This window comes from Bombina bombina, chromosome 4, assembly GCF_027579735.1.
Source record: "Bombina bombina isolate aBomBom1 chromosome 4, aBomBom1.pri, whole genome shotgun sequence".
NCBI lineage: Eukaryota > Metazoa > Chordata > Amphibia > Anura > Bombinatoridae > Bombina > Bombina bombina.
The window spans coordinates 1,036,799,318-1,036,818,923 of record NC_069502.1 but is presented as its reverse complement, the minus strand read 5'-3'; the positions used below and the strand labels follow the sequence as shown (position 1 = coordinate 1,036,818,923).

Here is a 19,606-nt window from a genome sequence, read left to right as displayed (position 1 = left end):
GTATTTAGGAAAATCTGTTGCCAATCTGTATAATTGTGTGTGATTTTATAAAGGATAATTTTTTTTAAAACTTTCATACATTCCATTGCAATCATATATGTTCTAATGAACGTTTTCCACTGAAAGTTTCAGAATTTAGAAGTATGATTTGAGCAGCATTTTTTTTTTTTTTTATGAAATGATGATGAGCAGAACAGCTAAATTGAAACCCAGTTTACAATGTAAGTCAATGGGAAGTGAGGGAGTTAGGTTCCAGGCCCCTCTCAAAATTGACATAAGTAATCTATAATACATTATCTTTAAAGCTTTGACATGACGACTATAAATGCTAAACAGCATTATAAACAGTATCACTTGCATTTTTCTGCAAAAAGGTTCCTGCATTGAAACAGTAGCATAAACTTTTAGCTAATATCGGGTCTGCAGCTATTCTATGCATTCCAGTCTGGAATGATTTATAGGCACCCTCACCTCAAGCAGCTGGTATGGAAGAAGAAAGGGAGGTTTCCCTCACGGCTGCTAGAATTTGTTGCTTTGAAAGCTGCTCGATAGCTCAGGTCTGATCTGTTCACACTGATTAATTTCAGCCTGCTTGGCTTGCATATCTTTGCTGCAACACAATCAGACAGCTCCACCTACTGGCCTGCCCTTATTTTAATCAATGTGCTGCTTCTCAGTGCTTTTCAATAGCAGTCACATGACTGAAAATAAAGGGCGTTATTCTGAAACGGCGCAAATTGAACCGGCGCAAAACGAGGGCCACCTGTATCTGCAAACAGCAATTATATACTTTACAAAGCAGCTGGAAATGAGCTTTAGAGCTGATAATGCTGAATTTTAAAAGTCATCATATTTTGCAAAACATATTTGGAAAAGTGTTTTTTTATGGATTAAACCTCCACTTTTGTATTGTCCTTGTGTAAAATATTGGAGTGTTTGTCTCTATAAATGTGTTTTAAAAGCTTGTGATAAACAGCTTATCATAGGGTCTTCAGTGGGATGGAATGACTTCAGATGTAAAAGTCTGTTAAAAGTCATGCAATTAACTTCAGGTGGAAAATCTGATGGATTGAAAAGGAGACAATGATAACTTATGACAGTTAAAGTAATCTTCTGCCTCAGTGCTACACAACCCTTTACACAATTCAATTTATATTTGTCTTTTTTCTTTTAACTTTTTTTCCTAACTTTATTTGTCAATGAGGGGCATATTTAGTAAACTCCGTATGGAGCTTGAGGCCCCTTGTTTAATCTAGACCAAAATGTTTCACTAAACACATCAAAACAAAAGGATATAAAACAATGCAATGGGGCCGAATTATCAAGCTCCGAAGGCTCGCCGGAAACAGAAGTTATGAAGCAGCGGTCTAAAGACCGCTGCTCCATAACTTGTCCGCCTGCTCTGAGGCCGCGGACAGAAATGAACCTGATCGAATACAATCGGGTTGATTGACACCCCCTGCTAGCAGCCGCGAATCTGCAGGGGGCGGCATTGCAACAGAAGTTCACAAGAACTGCTGGTGCAATGATAAATGCCGACAGCGTATGTTGTCGGCATTTATCGTTGTGCAGCGGACATGATACGCTACTTCGTATCATGTTCACTCGCACATTGATAAATATACCCCTATGTCTCTACTTCAGCTACACAGTTCACAAAATCTATTTTCTCAGTCTCTTTCGATTTTTCTCTTAATGGCTCTATTTAATTACATATTCTCCTTCTGTTTTATTCCATTGGTCAGTCCGTTCATCTCTATCTATCTATATATATACACACACACACTAGCGTTGAAAAGTTTGGGGTCACTTAGACATTTCCTTATTTTCCATAAAAACATTCAAGAAATTAGTTTGAATGGGAAATGAAGTCATTGACAAGGTTAGAAATAATCAGCCAGATTACGAGTTTTGCGTTATGGCTGCTCACTAATAACTTGCAAGTTATTTTCACCGCTCACCTTTAATAGCGCTTGTGCGGGCGATATGGTTGCGTTGAGCTCTATACTACACCCAAATACAAGCGGTGTTTTGACGTGCTTGTGCACGATTTCCCCATAGACATCAATGGGGAGAGACGGTTAAAAAAAAGCCTAACACCTGCAATCGCGGAGCGTAAAGCTCCGTAACGCAGCCCCATTGATGTCTATGGGGAAAAAAAATGTATGTTTAAACCTAACACCCTAATATAAACCCCGAGTCTAAACACCCCTAATCTGCCGCCCCCAACATCGCTGACACCTACATTACACTTATTAACCCCTAATCTGCCGAATGTCGCCACCACCTACATAAACTTATTAACCTCTAATCTGCCGCCCCCAATGTCGCCGCCACCTACATAAATTTATTAACCTCTAATCTACCGCCCCCAACGTCACCGCCACCTACATAGATTTATTAACCCCTAACCTGCCACCCCAATGTCACCACCGCCACTATACTAAAGTTACTAACCCCTTAACCTCTGGCCTCCCACATCACTAACACTAAATAATTATATTAACCCCTAACGTAACCCTAAGTCTAACCCTAACGTAACCCTAACACCCCTAACTTTAATATAATTAAAATAATTCTAAATGAAACTTACTATTAACTAAATCATTCCTATTTAAAACTAAATACTTACCTGTAAAATAAACCCTAAGCTAGCTACAATATAACTAATAGTTACATTGTAGCTATATTAGGTTTTATTTTTATTTCACAGCTAAGTTTGTATTTATTTTAACTAGGTAGAGTAGTTAGTAAATAGTTATTAACTATTTACTAGCTACCTAGTTAAAATAAATACAAAGTTACCTGTAAAATAAAACCTAACCTGAGTTACACTAACACCTAACATTACAATAAAATTAAATAAATCAAATTGGCAAAATACATTTATCTAAATTACAAAAAATAAAAATTAAATTACACAAAATAAAAAAAGAAATTATCAAAAATAAAAACGAATTACTCCTAATCTAATAGCCTTATCAAAATAACCCCCCCCCCCCATAAAAAAACCCTAGCCTACACTAAACTGCCAATGGACCTCAAAAGGGCCTTTTGCGGGGCATTGCCCCAAAGAAATCAGCTCTTTTACCTGTAAAAAAAATACAAACAACCCCTCAACAGTAAAACCCACCACCCACACAACCAAACCCCCCAAATAAAATCCTATCTAAATAAACCTAAGCTAACCATTGCCCTGAAAAGGACATTTGGATGGGCATTGCTCTTAAAAGGGCATTTGCTCTTTTACATTGCCCAAAACCCTAAGCTAAAAATAAAACCCACCCAATAAACCTTAAAAAAACACTAACCCCCGACGATCCACTTACAGTTTTTGAAGACCGGACATCCATCCTCATCCAGGCGGCAGAAGTCTTCATCCAAGCCGGCAGAAGTCTTCATCCAGACTGCATCTTCTATCTTCATCCATCCGGCGTGGAGCGGGTGCATCTTCAAGACATCCAGCTCGGAGCATCCTCTTCTTCCGATGGCTGTTGAAGAATGAAGTTTCCCTTTAAATGACGTCATCCAAGATGGCATCCCTTACATTCCGATTGGCTGATAGAATTCTATCAGCCAATAGGAATTAAGGGAGAAAAAATCCTATTGGCTGTTGCAATCAGCCAGTAGGATTGAGTTTTCATCCTATTGGCTGATCCAATCAGCCAATAGGATTGAGCTTGCATTCTATTGGCTGATTGGAATAGCCAATAGAATGCGAGCTCAATCCTATTGGCTGATTGGATTAGCCAATAGGATGAAAGCTCAATCCTATTTGCTGATTGCAACAGCCAATAGGATTTTTTCCCCCTTAATTCCTATTGGCAGAATTATATCAGCCAATCAGAATGTAAGGGACGCCATCTTGGATGACGTAATTTAAAGGGAAACTTCATTCTTCAACAGCCATCGGAAGAAGAGGATACTCCGCGCCGGATGTCTTCAAGATGGACCCGTGCCGGATGGATGAAGATAGAAGATGCCGTCTGGATGAAGACTTCTGCCCGCTTGGACGAAGACTTCTGCCGGCTTCGATGAGGACTTCTGCCGGCTTCGATGAGACTGGATGTCCGGTCTTCAAAAACTGTAAGTGGATCGTCGGGGGTTAGTGTTAGGTTTTTTTAAGGGTTTATTGGGTGGGTTTTATTTTTAGCTTAGGGTTTTGGGCAATGCAAAAGAGCTAAATGCCCTTTTAAGAGCAATGCCCATCCAAATGCCCTTTTCAGGGCAATGGTTAGCTTAGGTTTATTTAGATAGGATTTTATTTGGGTGGGGTTGGTTGTGTGGGTGGTGGGTTTTACTGTTGGCGGTTGTTTGTATTTTTTTTTACAGGTAAAAGAGCTGATTTCTTTGGGGCAATGCCATGCAAAAGGCCCTTTTAAGGGCCATTGGCAGTTTAGTGTAGGCTAGAGTTTTTTTATTTTGGGGGGGCTTTTCTATTTTGATAGGGCTATTGGATTAGGCGTAATTCGTTTTTATTTTTTATCATTTCTTTTTTTATTTTGTGTAATTTAGTGTTTATTTTTTTTGTAATTTAGATAAATGTATTTTGTTAATTTAATTTATTTAATTTTATTGTAATGTTAGGTGTTAGTGTAACTCAGGTTAGGTTTTATTTTACAGGTAAATTTGTATTTATTTTAACTAGGTAGCTAGTAAATAGTTAATAACTATTTACTAACTAGTCTACCTAGTTAAAATAAATACACATTTAGCTGTGAAATAAAAATAAAACCTAAGATAGCTACAATATAACTATTAGTTATATTGTAGCTAGCTTAGGGTTTATTTTACAGGTAAGTATGTATTTAGTTTTAAATAGGAGTTAGTTATTATTAGTAGGTTTTATTTAGATTTATTTTAATTATATTTAAGTTAGGGTTAGGGTTACGTTAGGGTTAGGTTTAAGGGTTAATAGGTTTATTATAGCGGCGGAGTGGGCAGACGGCAGATTAAGGGTTAATTATATTTAAATAGTGTTTTTGATGCGGGAGGGCGGCGGTTTAGGGGTTAATAATTTTATTATAGTGGCGACGATGTCGGGGAGCAGCAGAATAGGGGTTAATACATTTTATAAGTGGAGGCGATGTCCGGAGTGGCAGATTAGGGGTTAATCATTTTATTTTAGTGTTTGCGATGTGGGAGGGCCTCGGTTTAGGGGTTAATAGGTAGTTTATGGGTGTTAGTGTACTTTGTAACACTTTAGTTATGAGTTTTATGCTACAGCTTTGTAACGTAAAACTCATAACTACTGACTTTAGATGGTGGTACGAATCTTGTCAGTATAGGGTGTACCGCTCACTTTTTGGCCTCCCAGGCAAAACTCGAAAAAGGACTTTTCTTAAAGTGTGGTACTGACGTTGCGTGACGGCCAATAAAGTGTGCGGTACAGCTATACCTGCAAGACTTGTAATAGCAGCGGTAGGGAAAAAGCAGCGTTATGAAGCATAACGCTGCTTTTTCACTCATAACGCCAAACTCATAATCTAGCTGAATGTGTTTTAAGTGAAATAATAATTGTCTTTCAAACTTTGCTTTCATCAAAGAATCCTCCATATGCTACAATTACAGCCTTGCAGACCTTTGGCATTCTAGTTGTCAATTTGTTGAGGTAATCTGAACAGATTTCACCTCATGCTTCCTGAAGCACCTCCAACAAGTTGGATTGGCTTGATGGGCACTTCTTACATACCATAATTGTCACGCAGCGCCGCTCTAGCTGTTGCAAGGTGCGGCGTCTCCTTCCCTGCTCATTGTCAGGGGCAGTGTCAGGTCCGGAAGCGTGCGGTGCTGATGTCATCGCCACACGTTCCTCTCTCTGATGCTGGTCCGGATTCCTGTGGCGCAAATCCTGCGCCTATGTAAGTTGCTCAGAACGATTTATCACTGCCCAAGTATAGGTGTTACTTTGTGTGCTCCTGGGTGTGATAGATCGTTATTCTCTGAATTGCCTTATTGATGTTGAACCCTGCATGTCTGACTACTCTGCCTGTTAACCGCTAAATTGCTGGATTGATATACTGCTGCTGAACTCTGCTTGTCTGACCACTCTGCTTGATTAAACCCTATTGTTCTGGATTGCCTCTCTGTTGCCAAACCCTGCCTGACCGTTCTAGTGGTTCACCCTTGGACTGCTTTACCGTTGCCAAACCCTGCCTGCCTGACCATTCTAGTGGTTTACCCTTGGACTGCTTTACCGTTGCCAAACCCTGCCTGTCTGACCATTCTAGTGGTTTACCCCTGGACTGCTTTACCATTGCCAAACCCTGCCTGCCTGACCATTCTAGTGGTTTACCTTTGGACTACTTTGCCATTGCCAAGTCCTGCCTGCCTGACCCTTCATTTGGTTTGCCCCTGAACTGCCTTTCTCTGATTCCCTGCCTGTTGCCGCCGAAGACTATCCTGCCTGTGGTGAGTGCCGCTTACCTCATCTTGCGAACATTCTCTGCTCTGGGATATTCCCTATCATTCTGGCTTGACGCAGTTCGGTCTGATCGTGGAATATCCCACGAGCATTACAATAATAGGGTTGAGATCTGGTGACTGCATTTATTCCCTTAATAGGTCTTGCATAGTTTGGAGCTGTGCTTTGGGTCATTGTTCTGTTGTAGGACGAAATTTGCTCCAATCAAGTGCCGTCCACAGGGTATGGCATGGACCGCAAAATGTAGTGATAGCCTTCCTTCTTCAAGTTCCCTTTTACCCTGTATACATTTCCCACTTTACCACCACCAAAGCCCCTTATACCATCACATGACCTCCACCGTGCTTGACAGATGGCATCAAGCACTCCTCCAGCATCTTTTCATTTGGTGAGCTTCTCACGAATGTTCTTCTTCTTTGTGATCCGAACACCTCAAACTTAGATTCATCTGTCCATAGCACTTTTTTTTCAAATCTTCCTCTGTCCAGTGTTTGTGTTCTTTTGCCCATCTTAAAGGGACACTGTACCCAAAAAATGTCTTTTGTAATTCAGAAAGAGCATACAATTTTAAGCAACTTTCTAATTTACTCCTATTATCAATTTTTCTTCGTTCTCTTGCTATCATTATTTGAAAAAGAAGACATCTAAGCTTTTTTTGGTTTCAGTACTCTGGGCAGCACTTTTTTATTGGTGGATGAATTTATCCACCAATCAACAAGGACAACCCAGGTTGTTCACCAAAAATGGGCCGGCATCTAAACTTACATTCTTGCATTTCAAATAAAGATACCAAGAGAAAGAAGAAAATTTGATAATAGGAGTAAATTAGAAAGTTGCTTAAAATGTCATGCTCAATCTGAATCACAAAAGAAATTTTTTGGGTACAGTGTCCCTTTAATCTTTTTTTTTTTTTTTTAATGGCCAGTCTAAGATATGGCTTTTTCTTTGCAACTCTGCATAGAAGGCCAGCCCCCCAGAGTCACCTCTTAACCGTTGACGTTGAGACTGACGTTTTGTGGGTACTATTTAATGAAGCTGCCAGTTGAGGACATGCGATGCATCTGTTTCTCAAACTAGACACTCTAATGTATTTTTCCTCTTGCTCAGTTGTGTACCAGGGCTTTCCATTCCTCTTTATATTCTGGTGAGAGCCAGTTTTGTATGGTCTGTGAGTAGTACACAGTGTTATATGAGACCTTCAGTTTCTTGGCAATTTCTCACTTCTCAGAACAAGAATAGACTAACAAATTTCCAAAGAAAGTTCTTTGTTTCTAGAGATCTTGAGTCTGTAATCGAACCCACAATTGCTGATGCTGCAGACAAGCAACTAGTCTAATGAAGGCCAGTTTTATTGCTTCTTTAATCAGCACAACAGTTTTCAGCTATGCTGACATATGTAGATATGCCATTTCTAGCTGCAATAGTCATTTACAACATTAACAATGTCTACACTGTATTTCTGATTAATTTGATGTTATTTTAATGGAATAAGAAATTTGCTTTTCTTTCAAAAACAAGGACATTTCTAAGTGACCCCAAACTCACTAGTGTATATACAACACACATATAAAGTCTGACACTCTCTTGGAAGCACACAGCTAGATTAAAAGCAAAATGGAAAAGTAAGTTACAGCATTTGGTCAAATGGTGAAAGTCCCAGGACCACATTAAGGTCTCTTTCTTCCTGGGTCCCTAACCTACAGCCACACAATGCATGCTTTTAAACAAACATACTGAGATACAAACAACGATGACACAGACCCTTTGTAATTTCTCTACACAAATACAAAACACAGAAGCATTCTTAAACCAGACTAGGTCTACATCCCATGACCCTGTAAAACTCACAGCCCTATGCTCACTGGCACTCACAGACAGCTGCACAGATATCAGGGACACAGGCAGTTAAGCCCAGCCAAGCCTGGGTGCAAAACCCAAAGGGAAAATTACAAAACAAAATTATTAACACAAAAGATAGAAAGTATGGCATATATATATATAATGTATGTATGTATACAAACATATTCTTAATTTCTCTTGTTAAGTGTATCCAGTCCACGGATCATCCATTACTTGTGGGATATTCTCCTTCCCAACAGGAAGTTGCAAGAGGATCACCCACAGCAGAGCTGCTATATAGCTCCTCCCCTAACTGTCATATCCAGTCATTCTCTTGCAAGCCTCAACCAAGATGGAGGTCGTAAGAGGAGTGTGGTGTTTTATACTTAGTTTATTCTTCAATCAAAAGTTTGTTATTTTTAAATGGTGCCGGAGTGTACTGTTTATCTCAGGCAGTATTTAGAAGAAGAATCTGCCTGCGTTTTCTATGATCTTAGCAGAAGTAACTAAGATCCATGGCTGTTCTTACATATTCTGAGGAGTGAGGTAACTTCAGAGAGGGAATGGCGTGCAGGTTTTCCTGCAATAAGGTATGTGCAGTTAATATTTTTCTAGGGATGGAATTTGCTCGAAAATGCTGCTGATACCGAACTAATGTAAGTAAAGCCTTAAATGCAGTGATAGCGACTGGTATCAGGCTTATTAATAGAGATACATACTCTTATAAAAATGTAATATAAAACGTTTGCTGGCATGTTTAATCGTTTTTTTATATGTATTTGGTGATAAAACTTATTGGGGCCTAGTTTTTTTCCACATGGCTGGCTTGAATTTTGCCTAGAAACAGTTTCCTTAGGCTTTCCACTGTTGTAATATGAGTGGGAGGGGCCTATTTTAGCGGTTTTTTGCACTGCAAAAATTACAGACACAGACATCCAGCTTCTTCCTGCATGATCCAGGACATCTCTGGAGGGCTCAAAAGGCTTCAAAGTTGTTTTTGAGGGAGGTAAAAAGCCACAGTAGAGCTGTGGCAGTTGTGACTATTTGAAAAAAAACAAAAAACGTTTTTGTCTTTTATTATTCAGTTTTGGGTATTAAGGGGTTAATCATCCATTTGCAAGTGGGTGCAATGCTCTGCTAACTTGTTACATACACTGTAAAAATTTCGTTAGTGTAACTGCCTTTTTTCACTGTTATTTCAAATTTTGACAAAATTTGTGTTTCTTAAAGGTGCAGTAACGTTTTTATATTGCTTGTAAACTTGTTTAAAGTGTTTTCCAAGCTTGCTAGTCTCATTGCTAGTCTGTTTAAACATGTCTGACACAGAGGAAACTACTTGTTCATTATGTTTGAAAGCCATGGTGGAGCCCCATAGGAGAATGTGTACTAAATGTATTGATTTCACCTTAAACAGTAAAGATCAGTCTTTAACTATGAAAGAAATATCACCAGAAGATTCTGACGAGGGGGAAGTTATGCCGACTAACTCTCCCCACGTGTCAGACCCTTCGCCTCCCGCTCAGGGGATGCACGCTAATATGGCGCCAATTACATTAGGGACGCCCATAGCGATTACCTTGCAGGACATGGCTGCAATCATGAATAATACCCTGTCAGAGGTATTATCCAGGTTGCCTGAATTAAGAGGCAAGCGCGATTGCTCTGGGGTTAGGAGAAATACAGAGCGCGCAGATGCTGTAAGGGCCATGTCTGATACTGTGTCACAATATGCAGATCATGAGGACGGAGAGCTTCAGTCTGTGGGTGACATCTCTGATTCGGGGAAACCTGATTCAGAGATTTCTAATTTTAAATTTAAGCTTGAGAACCTCCGTGTGTTGCTTGGGGAGGTATTAGCTGCTCTGAATGACTGTAACACAGTTGCAGTACCAGAGAAATTGTGTAGGCTGGATAAATACTATGCGGTACCGGTGTGTACTGATGTTTTTCCTATACCTAAAAGGCTTACAGAAATTATTAGCAAGGAGTGGGATAGACCGGGTGTGCCTTTTTCCCCACCTCCTATATTTAGAAAAATGTTTCCAATAGACGCCACTACACGGGACTTATGGCAGACGGTCCCTAAGGTGGAGGGAGCAGTTTCTACTTTAGCAAAGCGTACTACTATCCCGGTTGAGGACAGTTGTGCTTTTTCAGATCCAATGGATAAAAAATTGGAGGGTTACCTTAAGAAAATGTTTATTCAACAAGGTTTTATTTTACAGCCCCTTGCATGCATTGCGCCTGTCACGGCCGCGGCGGCATTCTGGTTTGAGGCCCTGGAAGAGGCCATCCATACAGCTCCATTGACTGAAATTATTGACAAGCTTAGAACACTTAAGCTAACTAACTCATTTGTTTCTGATGCCATTGTTCATTTGACTAAACTAACGGCTAAGAATTCCGGATTCGCCATCCAAGCGCGTAGGGCGCTATGGCTTAAATCCTGGTCAGCTGACGTGACTTCAAAATCTAAATTACTCAACATTCCTTTCAAGGGGCAGACCTTATTCGGGCCTGGTTTGAAGGAAATTATTGCTGACATTACTGGAGGTAAGGGTCACACCCTTCCTCAGGACAGGGCCAAAGCAAAGGCCAAACAGTCTAATTTTCGTGCCTTTCGAAATTTCAAGGCAGGTGCAGCATCAACTTCCTCGCTTCAAAACAAGAGGGAACTTTTGCTCAATCTAAGCAGACCTGGAAACCTAACCAGTCCTGGAACAAAGGCAAGCAGGCCAGAAAGCCTGCTGCTGCCTCTAAGACAGCATGAAGGAACGGCCCCCTATCCGGCGACGGATCTAGTAGGGGGCAGACTTTCTCTCTTTGCCCAGGCGTGGGCAAGAGATGTTCAGGATCCCTGGGCGTTGGAGATCATATCTCAGGGATATCTTCTGGACTTCAAAGCTTCCCCTCCACAAGGGAGATTTCATCTTTCAAGGCTATCTGCAAATCAGATAAAGAAAGAGGCATTCCTACGCTGTGTGCAAGACCTCCTAGTTATGGGAGTGATCCATCCAGTTCCGCGGACGGAACAAGGACAGGGTTTTTATTCAAATCTGTTTGTGGTTCCCAAAAAAGAGGGAACCTTCAGACCAATTTTGGATCTAAAGATCTTAAACAAATTCCTCAGAGTTCCATCTTTCAAAATGGAAACTATTCGGACCATCCTACCCATGATCCAAGAAGGTCAGTACATGACCACAGTGGACTTAAAGGATGCCTACCTACCTTCACATACCGATTCACAAAGATCATCATCGGTTTCTAAGGTTTGCCTTTCTAGACAGGCATTACCAATTTGTAGCTCTTCCCTTCGGGTTCGCTACAGCCCCGAGAATCTTTACAAAGGTTCTGGGCTCACTTCTGGCGGTTCTAAGACCGCGAGGCATATCGGTGGCTCCGTATCTAGACGACATCCTGATACAGGCGTCAAGCTTTCAAGTTGCCAAGTCTCATACAGAGTTCTGGCATTTCTGAGGTCGCACGGGTGGAAAGTGAACGAGGAAAAGAGTTCTCTATCCCCACTCACAAGTCTCCTTCTTAGGGACTCTTATAGATTCTGTAGAAATGAAAATTTACCTGACGGATTCCAGGTTATCAAAACTTCTAAATGCTTGCCGTGTTCTTCACTCCATTCCGCGCCCTTCGGTAGCTCAGTGTATGGAGGTAATCGGCTTAATGGTAGCGGCAATGGACATAGTGCCATTTGCGTGCCTTCATCTCAGACCGCTGCAATTATGCATGCTGAGTCAGTGGAATGGGGATTACACAGATTTGTCCCCTCTGCTAAATCTGGATCAAGAGACCAGAGATTCTCTTCTCTGGTGGTTGTCTCGGGTACACCTGTCCAAGGGTATGACCTTTCGTAGGCCAGATTGGACAATTGTAACAACAGATGCCAGCCTTCTAGGTTGGGGTGCAGTCTGGAATTCCCTGAAGGCACAGGGATTGTGGACTCAGGAGGAGAAACTCCTTCCAATATATATTCTGGAGTTAAGAGCGATATTCAATGCTCTTCTGGCTTGGCCTCAGTTAGCAACACTGAGGTTCATCAGATTTCAGTCGGACAACATCACGACTGTGGCTTACATCAACCATCAAGGGGGAACCAGGAGTTCCCTAGCGATGTTAGAAGTCTCAAAAATAATTCGCTGGGCAGAGTACCACTCTTGCCACCTGTCCATCCATATCCCAGGCGTGGAGAACTGGGAAGCGGATTTTCTAAGTCGTCAGACTTTCCATCCGGGGGAGTGGGAACTCCATCCGGAGGTGTTTGCTCAGTTGATTCATCGTTGGGGCAAACCAGAGTTGGATCTCATGGCGTCTCGCCAGAACGCCAAGCTTCCTTGTTACGGATCCAGGTCCAGGGACCCAGAAGCGACGCTGATAGATGCTTTAGCAGTGCCTTGGTTCTTCAACCTGGCTTACGTGTTTCCACCGTTTCCTCTGCTCCCTCGACTGATTGCCAAAATCAAACAGGAGAGAGCATCGGTGATTCTGATAGCACCTGCGTGGCCACGCAGGACTTGGTATGCAGATCTAGTGGACATATCATCCTTTCCACCATGGACTCTGCCTCTAAGACAGGACCTTCTGATACAAGGTCCTTTCAATCATCCAAATCTAATTTCTCTGAGACTGACTGCATGGAGATTGAACGCTTGATTCTATCAAAGCGTGGCTTCTCCGAGTTAGTCATTGATACTTTAATACAGGCACGAAAGCCTGTTACCAGGAAAATCTACCACAAGATATGGAGTAAATATCTTTATTGGTGTGAATCCAAAAATTACTCATGGAGTAAAGTTAGGATTCCTAGAATATTGTCTTTTCTCCAAGAGGGCTTGGACAAAGGATTATCAGCTAGTTCCTTAAAGGGACAGATTTCTGCTCTGTCTATTCTTTTGCACAAGCGTCTGGCAGAGGTTCCAGACGTCCAGGCATTTTGCCAGGCTTTGGTTAGAATTAAGCCTGTGTTTAAACATGTTGCTCCCCCGTGGAGCTTAAACTTGGTTCTTAAGGTTCTTCAAGGAGTTCCGTTTGAACCCCTTCATTCCATTGATATTAAACTTTTATCTTGGAAAGTTCTGTTTTTGATGGCTATTTCCTCGGCTCGGAGAGTCTCTGAGCTATCTGCCTTACAATGTGATTCTCCCTATCTGATGTTTCATGCAGATAAGGTAGTTCTGCATACCAAACCTGGGTTTTTACCTAAGGTGGTTTCTAACAAGAATATCAATCAAGAGATTGTTGTTCCATCGTTGTGCCCTAATCCTTCTTCAAAGAAGGAACGTCTTTTACATAATCTGGACGTAGTTCGTGCCTTGAAGTTTTACTTACAAGCTATTAAGGATTTTCGTCAAACATCTTTCCTGTTTGTCGTTTACTCTGGACAGAGGAGAGGTCAAAAAGCTTCGGCAACCTCTCTTTCCTTTTGGCTTCGGAGCGTAATACGCCTAGCCTATGAGACTGCTGGACAGCAGCCCTCTGAAAGGATTACAGCTCATTCTACTAGAGCTGTGGCTTCCACCTGGGCCTTCAAAAATGAGGCCTCTGTTGAACAGATTTGCAAGGCTTGGTCTTCGCTTCACACTTTTTCAAAATTTTACAAATTTGATACTTTTGCTTCTTCGGAGGCGGTGTGTGGGAGAAAGGTTCTTCAGGCAGTGGTTCCTTCCGCTTAATCCTGCCTTGTCCCTCCCATCATCCGTGTACTTTAGCTTTGGTATTGGTATCCCACAAGTAATGGATGATCCGTGGACTGGATACACTTAACAAGAGAAAACATAATTTATGCTTACCTGATAAATGTATTTCTCTTGTAGTGTATCCAGTCCATGGCCCGCCCTGTCCTTTTAAGGCAGGTCTAAATTTTAATTAAACTACAGTCACCACTGCACCCTATGGTTTCTCCTTTCTCTGTTTGTTTTCGGTCGAATGACTGGATATGACATGTGAGGGGAGGAGCTAAATAGCAGCTCTGCTGTGGGTGATCCTCTTGCAACTTCCTGTTGGGAAGGAGAATATCCCACAAGTAATGGATGATCCGTGGACTGGATACACTACAAGAGAAATAAATTTATCAGGTAAGCATAAATTATGTTTTTTAAATTCCATTATAGTATACGTTAAAACTCCATTATAATCTGAACTCTATTAATATTAACAGATCTAAAACAGCTTCCAAGGCCATTTCAGGAGGTATAAACTATTAAATGCTTGTGTGAATGCAAGACCCATTAGGATATACAAATAACTGTTCATAAAGCTTTTTTTTTTTTAATATTAAAATTACATGCAGTTTGAGTTTACACAGCAACTTTATTCTACTTGGATTTTAACTAGGCTATTCAGTGTCCTTTGAAGAGAAAAAGTTAAATACAGTGGAGCTTCTTAAGTCTACAAAAATGTTTTCTGATATATTTTTCTGTTATGTAACACAGTAGGTGATACCAAATAGTCCACAAGTAATCTCTTGTTTTGAGCTATATGAGCTAATGTGATCATCTTCAGTGATATGATATAAATAAATGGGCAACACTGTTTCCTGTGTATTTTTCTTATTACCAATTTGTGTCTCAGTGTGGACTTATATATATTTTTCCTCTCTTTTTTTCCCAGGCTGATTCCAACAAAGCCAGGATTGATGAGGCCAATCAACGTGCAACAAAGATGCTTGGCAGTGGTTAGAGCCAAAAAAGTGTATTTTCATCTCAATACTGTCCTACTAGACAGTACTTTCATGCTTTTATCATGGTATTTACCTAATAGGTTTGCACATATCACCTTCCACTGTAAATGTTGTCCTGTGTAATTTGTCAGCTTTCCAAAAATTCTACTTGTAATTTATTTTATTTTCTAGGTATCTTCCTTTCCAAAGGTTGTATATAGTGATATAGCTCACTATTATGTTTTTGTTTGTTTGAATTTTTTTTATGAATGACAACAATGTAGGAATGTTAAACGTGCTGTTGACCTTGAACTATACAGTATTGTTCTTGTAAAACTGTGACATTCCATAGAGCTACTGCCATCCTCTGTTTTTGATGTCATTATATTTAAGCTGTTCAAAATGCTGTCCACGGTTTTTCATTGCCTCCATCTGTTATTATAATTTCATAATTAGAACGTGGATCTATATTACTATAATAAGCATTGCACTACAAGTGATGTGAGTTATGCATTTATGCATGGAAATAAATAGACATTTAGATGCCTACATAAAAGATCTTATCATGGCAGTAGCACATCAAATAAAAGCATGCTGAGTATTTGGACACTGTTGGGACTATGTTATACCAGCAAGTTTGCAGTAGTGCCACTTTTCTGTCAATATATTGTTATATTTAACCATGATCATGCTCTTTTGTTCCAAAGGATGGACTTGGCACAAATGTCCAGCTAAAATATGCATTTTTTTGCTGGTAATCTATAAAATAAATATGGTTGTAATATATGGTTTGGATACTGTTTTGAGGATCCTCTTTTTGAGGAAATGACTACAATTTAAATGGTACAGATATGTAAATTTTATAAGGCTGAGTCTAGTTAGCCACTAATCCCTATGTGGTTTATTTTAAGTAATTTTCTCTGTTGCTTACCTAGAGCTATGCACACCAAATCGCTGAGATGTTTAAGTATATTAATAATAAGACAATATTCTAAATGATTGATCTCTAGATAAACTGTGAAATCAATATCATTGCAGCATGTACTATTAAATTCCTTCTGTCTCCTGTCAGGTTGTTAAGTGATTGACATTTTGTAGCTAGTTTAAAACAATTAAAATTATAAATCTGAAATCTGTGTTTTTATTTCCTTGTTTGTGTTCTTAAATAAATGAAGAGCCTCATTAATTCACACCCAATTGCAGAACATGCTGAAGCTGTTTCTTCTTCACACTTGAACCAATAGAATGAAATATACATTAATTAGGTAGACTACAATATCCCATTTGTCATTAATTACTATATTTTGACACAAGACTTTGCAGAGACGAGAAGTTCACTCATGTAACCCATAATCTGCATCCTATAGTAAATTAACTGCTTAGTTAGAAGCCCAAGCTGTGCATCAATTAATGTTTCTACAAATTTGACTTCTCCAAGATCAGGGAAAATAGGTAGCCCATTTAGCAGCCATTATTTATTAGAGGTAGCTCCACTTAATTACGGCAAACCATTGAAGGCAATCATTCTTATCCCATTCCTTTAACTTTTGAATAGAAGGCCTTAACGATTTAATTACAATGTTTCTTTGAAGGTTAAAATCTGTCTGTTTCTGATACCTCGATTAATGCAAATTATTATTGTGAGAAAAGAGAGGAGAGACAAAGAATATGTTGGACTCTTGGTGAAAAGTAGTTTATTCTACTTTAAGTCTGTTTTAATTAAGCAATTAAATAAATTATATAAAGGTCCAGACTTCATTCTATTATATCTGGTGTATAAGTGCTTCCTCACAGTGTTGTTGTTTTTTCTTTACATAACACATCTCTATTAAGATTTATTTCAGTACAACATACTTCATAGACAATAGACTGACATAGCTGTTACATTTCATGTCAATTTTTTCATAGGATAGTTTACATGCTAGTATACAAGTCAGGTAACTTAATATAGGTAGCTTCTGTTGGGTAAATCTAATAATATCATGAGCATTTAAGCTCTAAACCACAAAAGATAAAACAAATAGACAGTCATCAAATTTTCCGTAATAAGGGAGCTTCCATAATAAGCAAGAAAGAGCTATTCTTTTGTGTTTGTGTCAGTTTGTTTTGGCAAAAGTTCTTAGGTTCTTACCTTAAACCCTGCGTCATTTGACTTAAATATTTATAATTTTCCCAATGGAAGTGTGCAATCGGGAGAGTCACGTACAGTATTTAAAAGAGGAGACTTCCGCATTTTCCAATGAAAGAAATTGTGTTTAGTAATTTATTTGTTGACAGAGAGAACTGCACCTGTTTTCTTTTCTTACACCAAATCTTGTACCTAATTAAATTATTTCATGTGATATTCAGAGCATCCTATGACCCTGCATTTGTTCCATGTTCATACAAGTTTAAAGGGCTCCACATTAAGAGATACACTTTGTTATTCATGCACTGGATCAGACTTCATTTATTTGTACAAGCCAGATAGAGAGTATCTGGTCTTTCTCACCACTGGATGCCCACAGTACGTGTATAAGGTTAATTTTTGCAAAAGCTATTCTATAAATGGAATCATACACATGATCTCAAGTTGCAAAAGTAATTTGTGGAAGCACTTCTTCACTAAAAGGGTAGGTGATTCATGGTATACACTTCCATTAAAGGTAGTAAAGATACTGTGGCTGGGATAAGCGTAATACTATCCTACAAACTAAGGATAGATTACGAGTGGCACGCTAACTGTTGCGCACAAGTGAAAAGCAGTTTTATCGCAGCTCTTTGAGCACGTCAGAAGTAGTGTCTGTATTACAGGTTGCACGTAAATGCTTTCACTTTTGAGCTATTGAATTTAATGCGCATTGGGATAGCTCGACTTCAGAGAAGTTATTGCTCATGTGAAAACGCTTTACTTTTGACTTGTAATATGCACGCTACCTGACACACAAAAAACTTCCTTCTAGCAGAGTTATCATGCAAGCAGGAGTTATAAATAGCACTCTACTCGTAATCTAGACTTAAATAAGCATACACTTTAGGGAAATCTTATAGGTAAGTATTTAGTTTTAAATAGGAATAATTTATTTAGATTTATTTAAATTATATTTAAGTTAGGGGGGGTTAGGGTTAGACTTAGGTTTAGGGGTTAATACATTTAATATAGTGGCGGCGGTGTAGGGGGGGCAGATTAGGGGTTAATAAATATAATGTAGGTGGCGGTGGGCTTCGGGAGCGGCGGTTTAGGGGTTAAACACTTTAGTTGCGGCGGGGTCCGTGAGCAGCGGTTTAGGGATTAATACGTTTATTAGAGTGGCGGTGGGCTCCGGGAGCGGCGGTTTAGGGGTTAAACAATTTATTTAGTTGCGGCGGGGTCCGTGAGCGGCGGTTTAGGGGTTAATAAGTTTATTAGAGTGACGGTGGGCTCCGGGAGCAGCGGTTTAGGGGTTAATAAGTATAATGTAGGTGGCGGCGGTGAAGGGGGGCAGATTAGGGGTGTTTAGACTCGGGGTACATGTTAGGGTGTTAGGTGTAGACATTACCATAGGAATCAATGGGATATCGGGCAGCAGCGAACATAAGCTTTCGCGGCTTTCAGACTCCCATTGATCCCTATGGCATCCGCCGCCTCCAGGGCGGCGGATTGAAAACCAGGTACGCTGGGCCGGAAAAGTGCCGAGCGTACCTGCTAGTTAAAATTCTACTTTTGTCGGTCTGTAGGGTTTGATAACTAAGGCGAATCAGGCTCGCCACAAATACGCTGCGGAATTCCAGCGTATTTGCGGTTGACAGCTTGATAAATAGAGGCCTTTAGCTCTTAACCGCTGTCAAAATCTTTGTTTCTATATTTAATGAAAAATCTCCATTAAAATGATCCCTTAAATCTTGTATTTTCATGGTTGATAATAAATGACTCACTGGATCTGCTCACAACACGCTTTTTGGGTGCAGAAGGCTCTGACACCCACATAGGACACATATAATTCACATCATTATTATTATTATAATTTATTTGTATAGCGCCGCAAAGTTCCGTAGCGCTGGGTACAAAGATAGGAGTATACAATGACAAGGATTTGTGATAAAATTCAAAACATAACAAACTAAACAAATCTAGTACAGGAGGAAGAGGGCCCTGCTCCGGAGATCTCACAGTCTATAGGTTTTAGGTGCAGAGACATATGGTTTGGGGTAGCTTGTCACATGGATTGTAGTTGCAGCAGTGAGTCAGGCAGTCAAATAATTATTTTGGTTAGGATTAGAGATGGAGGAGAGATGGTAAGCCTCTCTAAATAGGTATGTTTTCAAGGAGCGTCTGAAGCTATACAAGGTTGGAGACAGTCTTATGGAGCAGGGTAGAGAATTCCAGAGGACAGGAGCAGCAGCACGTGAGAAGTCTTGGAGACGGGAGTGGGACATAGAGATAACAGGAGTGGAGAGAAGTAGGTCAGAGATTGATCGAAAAGGACGGGATGGGGTATATTTATATATAAATATAACAATCATCAGCAGAACAGTGTACAACATTTTAATAGTATATGTGCTAGTTGCACATATGGGATATGAAAGGAACAAGGCGAACTGGCTGGAGCTATTTTCCTTGATTTGCAAAGGCCTTTGGCACTGTTGTTAATAAGCATGGCATTAAATGATAAATTGTTAAACTGGTTCTGCTCTTACTTATCAGACAGATCTCA

The 19,606-nt window shown here is 40.0% G+C and overlaps 1 protein-coding gene across 1 annotated transcript in view; it reads left to right on the top strand.

Moving 5' to 3' along the window:
• SNAP25 (synaptosome associated protein 25) overlaps window positions 1-16,065 on the top strand; it is a 212,674-nt gene extending 196,609 nt beyond the window's left edge. Inside the window, exon 8 of the mRNA XM_053712154.1 lies at window positions 14,885-16,065. Within this exon, the coding sequence (XP_053568129.1) occupies window positions 14,885-14,953 (69 nt within the window). The 3' untranslated portion in view covers window positions 14,954-16,065. The remainder of the gene's footprint in view (window positions 1-14,884) is intronic.
• The last annotated feature ends 3,541 nt before the right edge of the window (window positions 16,066-19,606 follow it).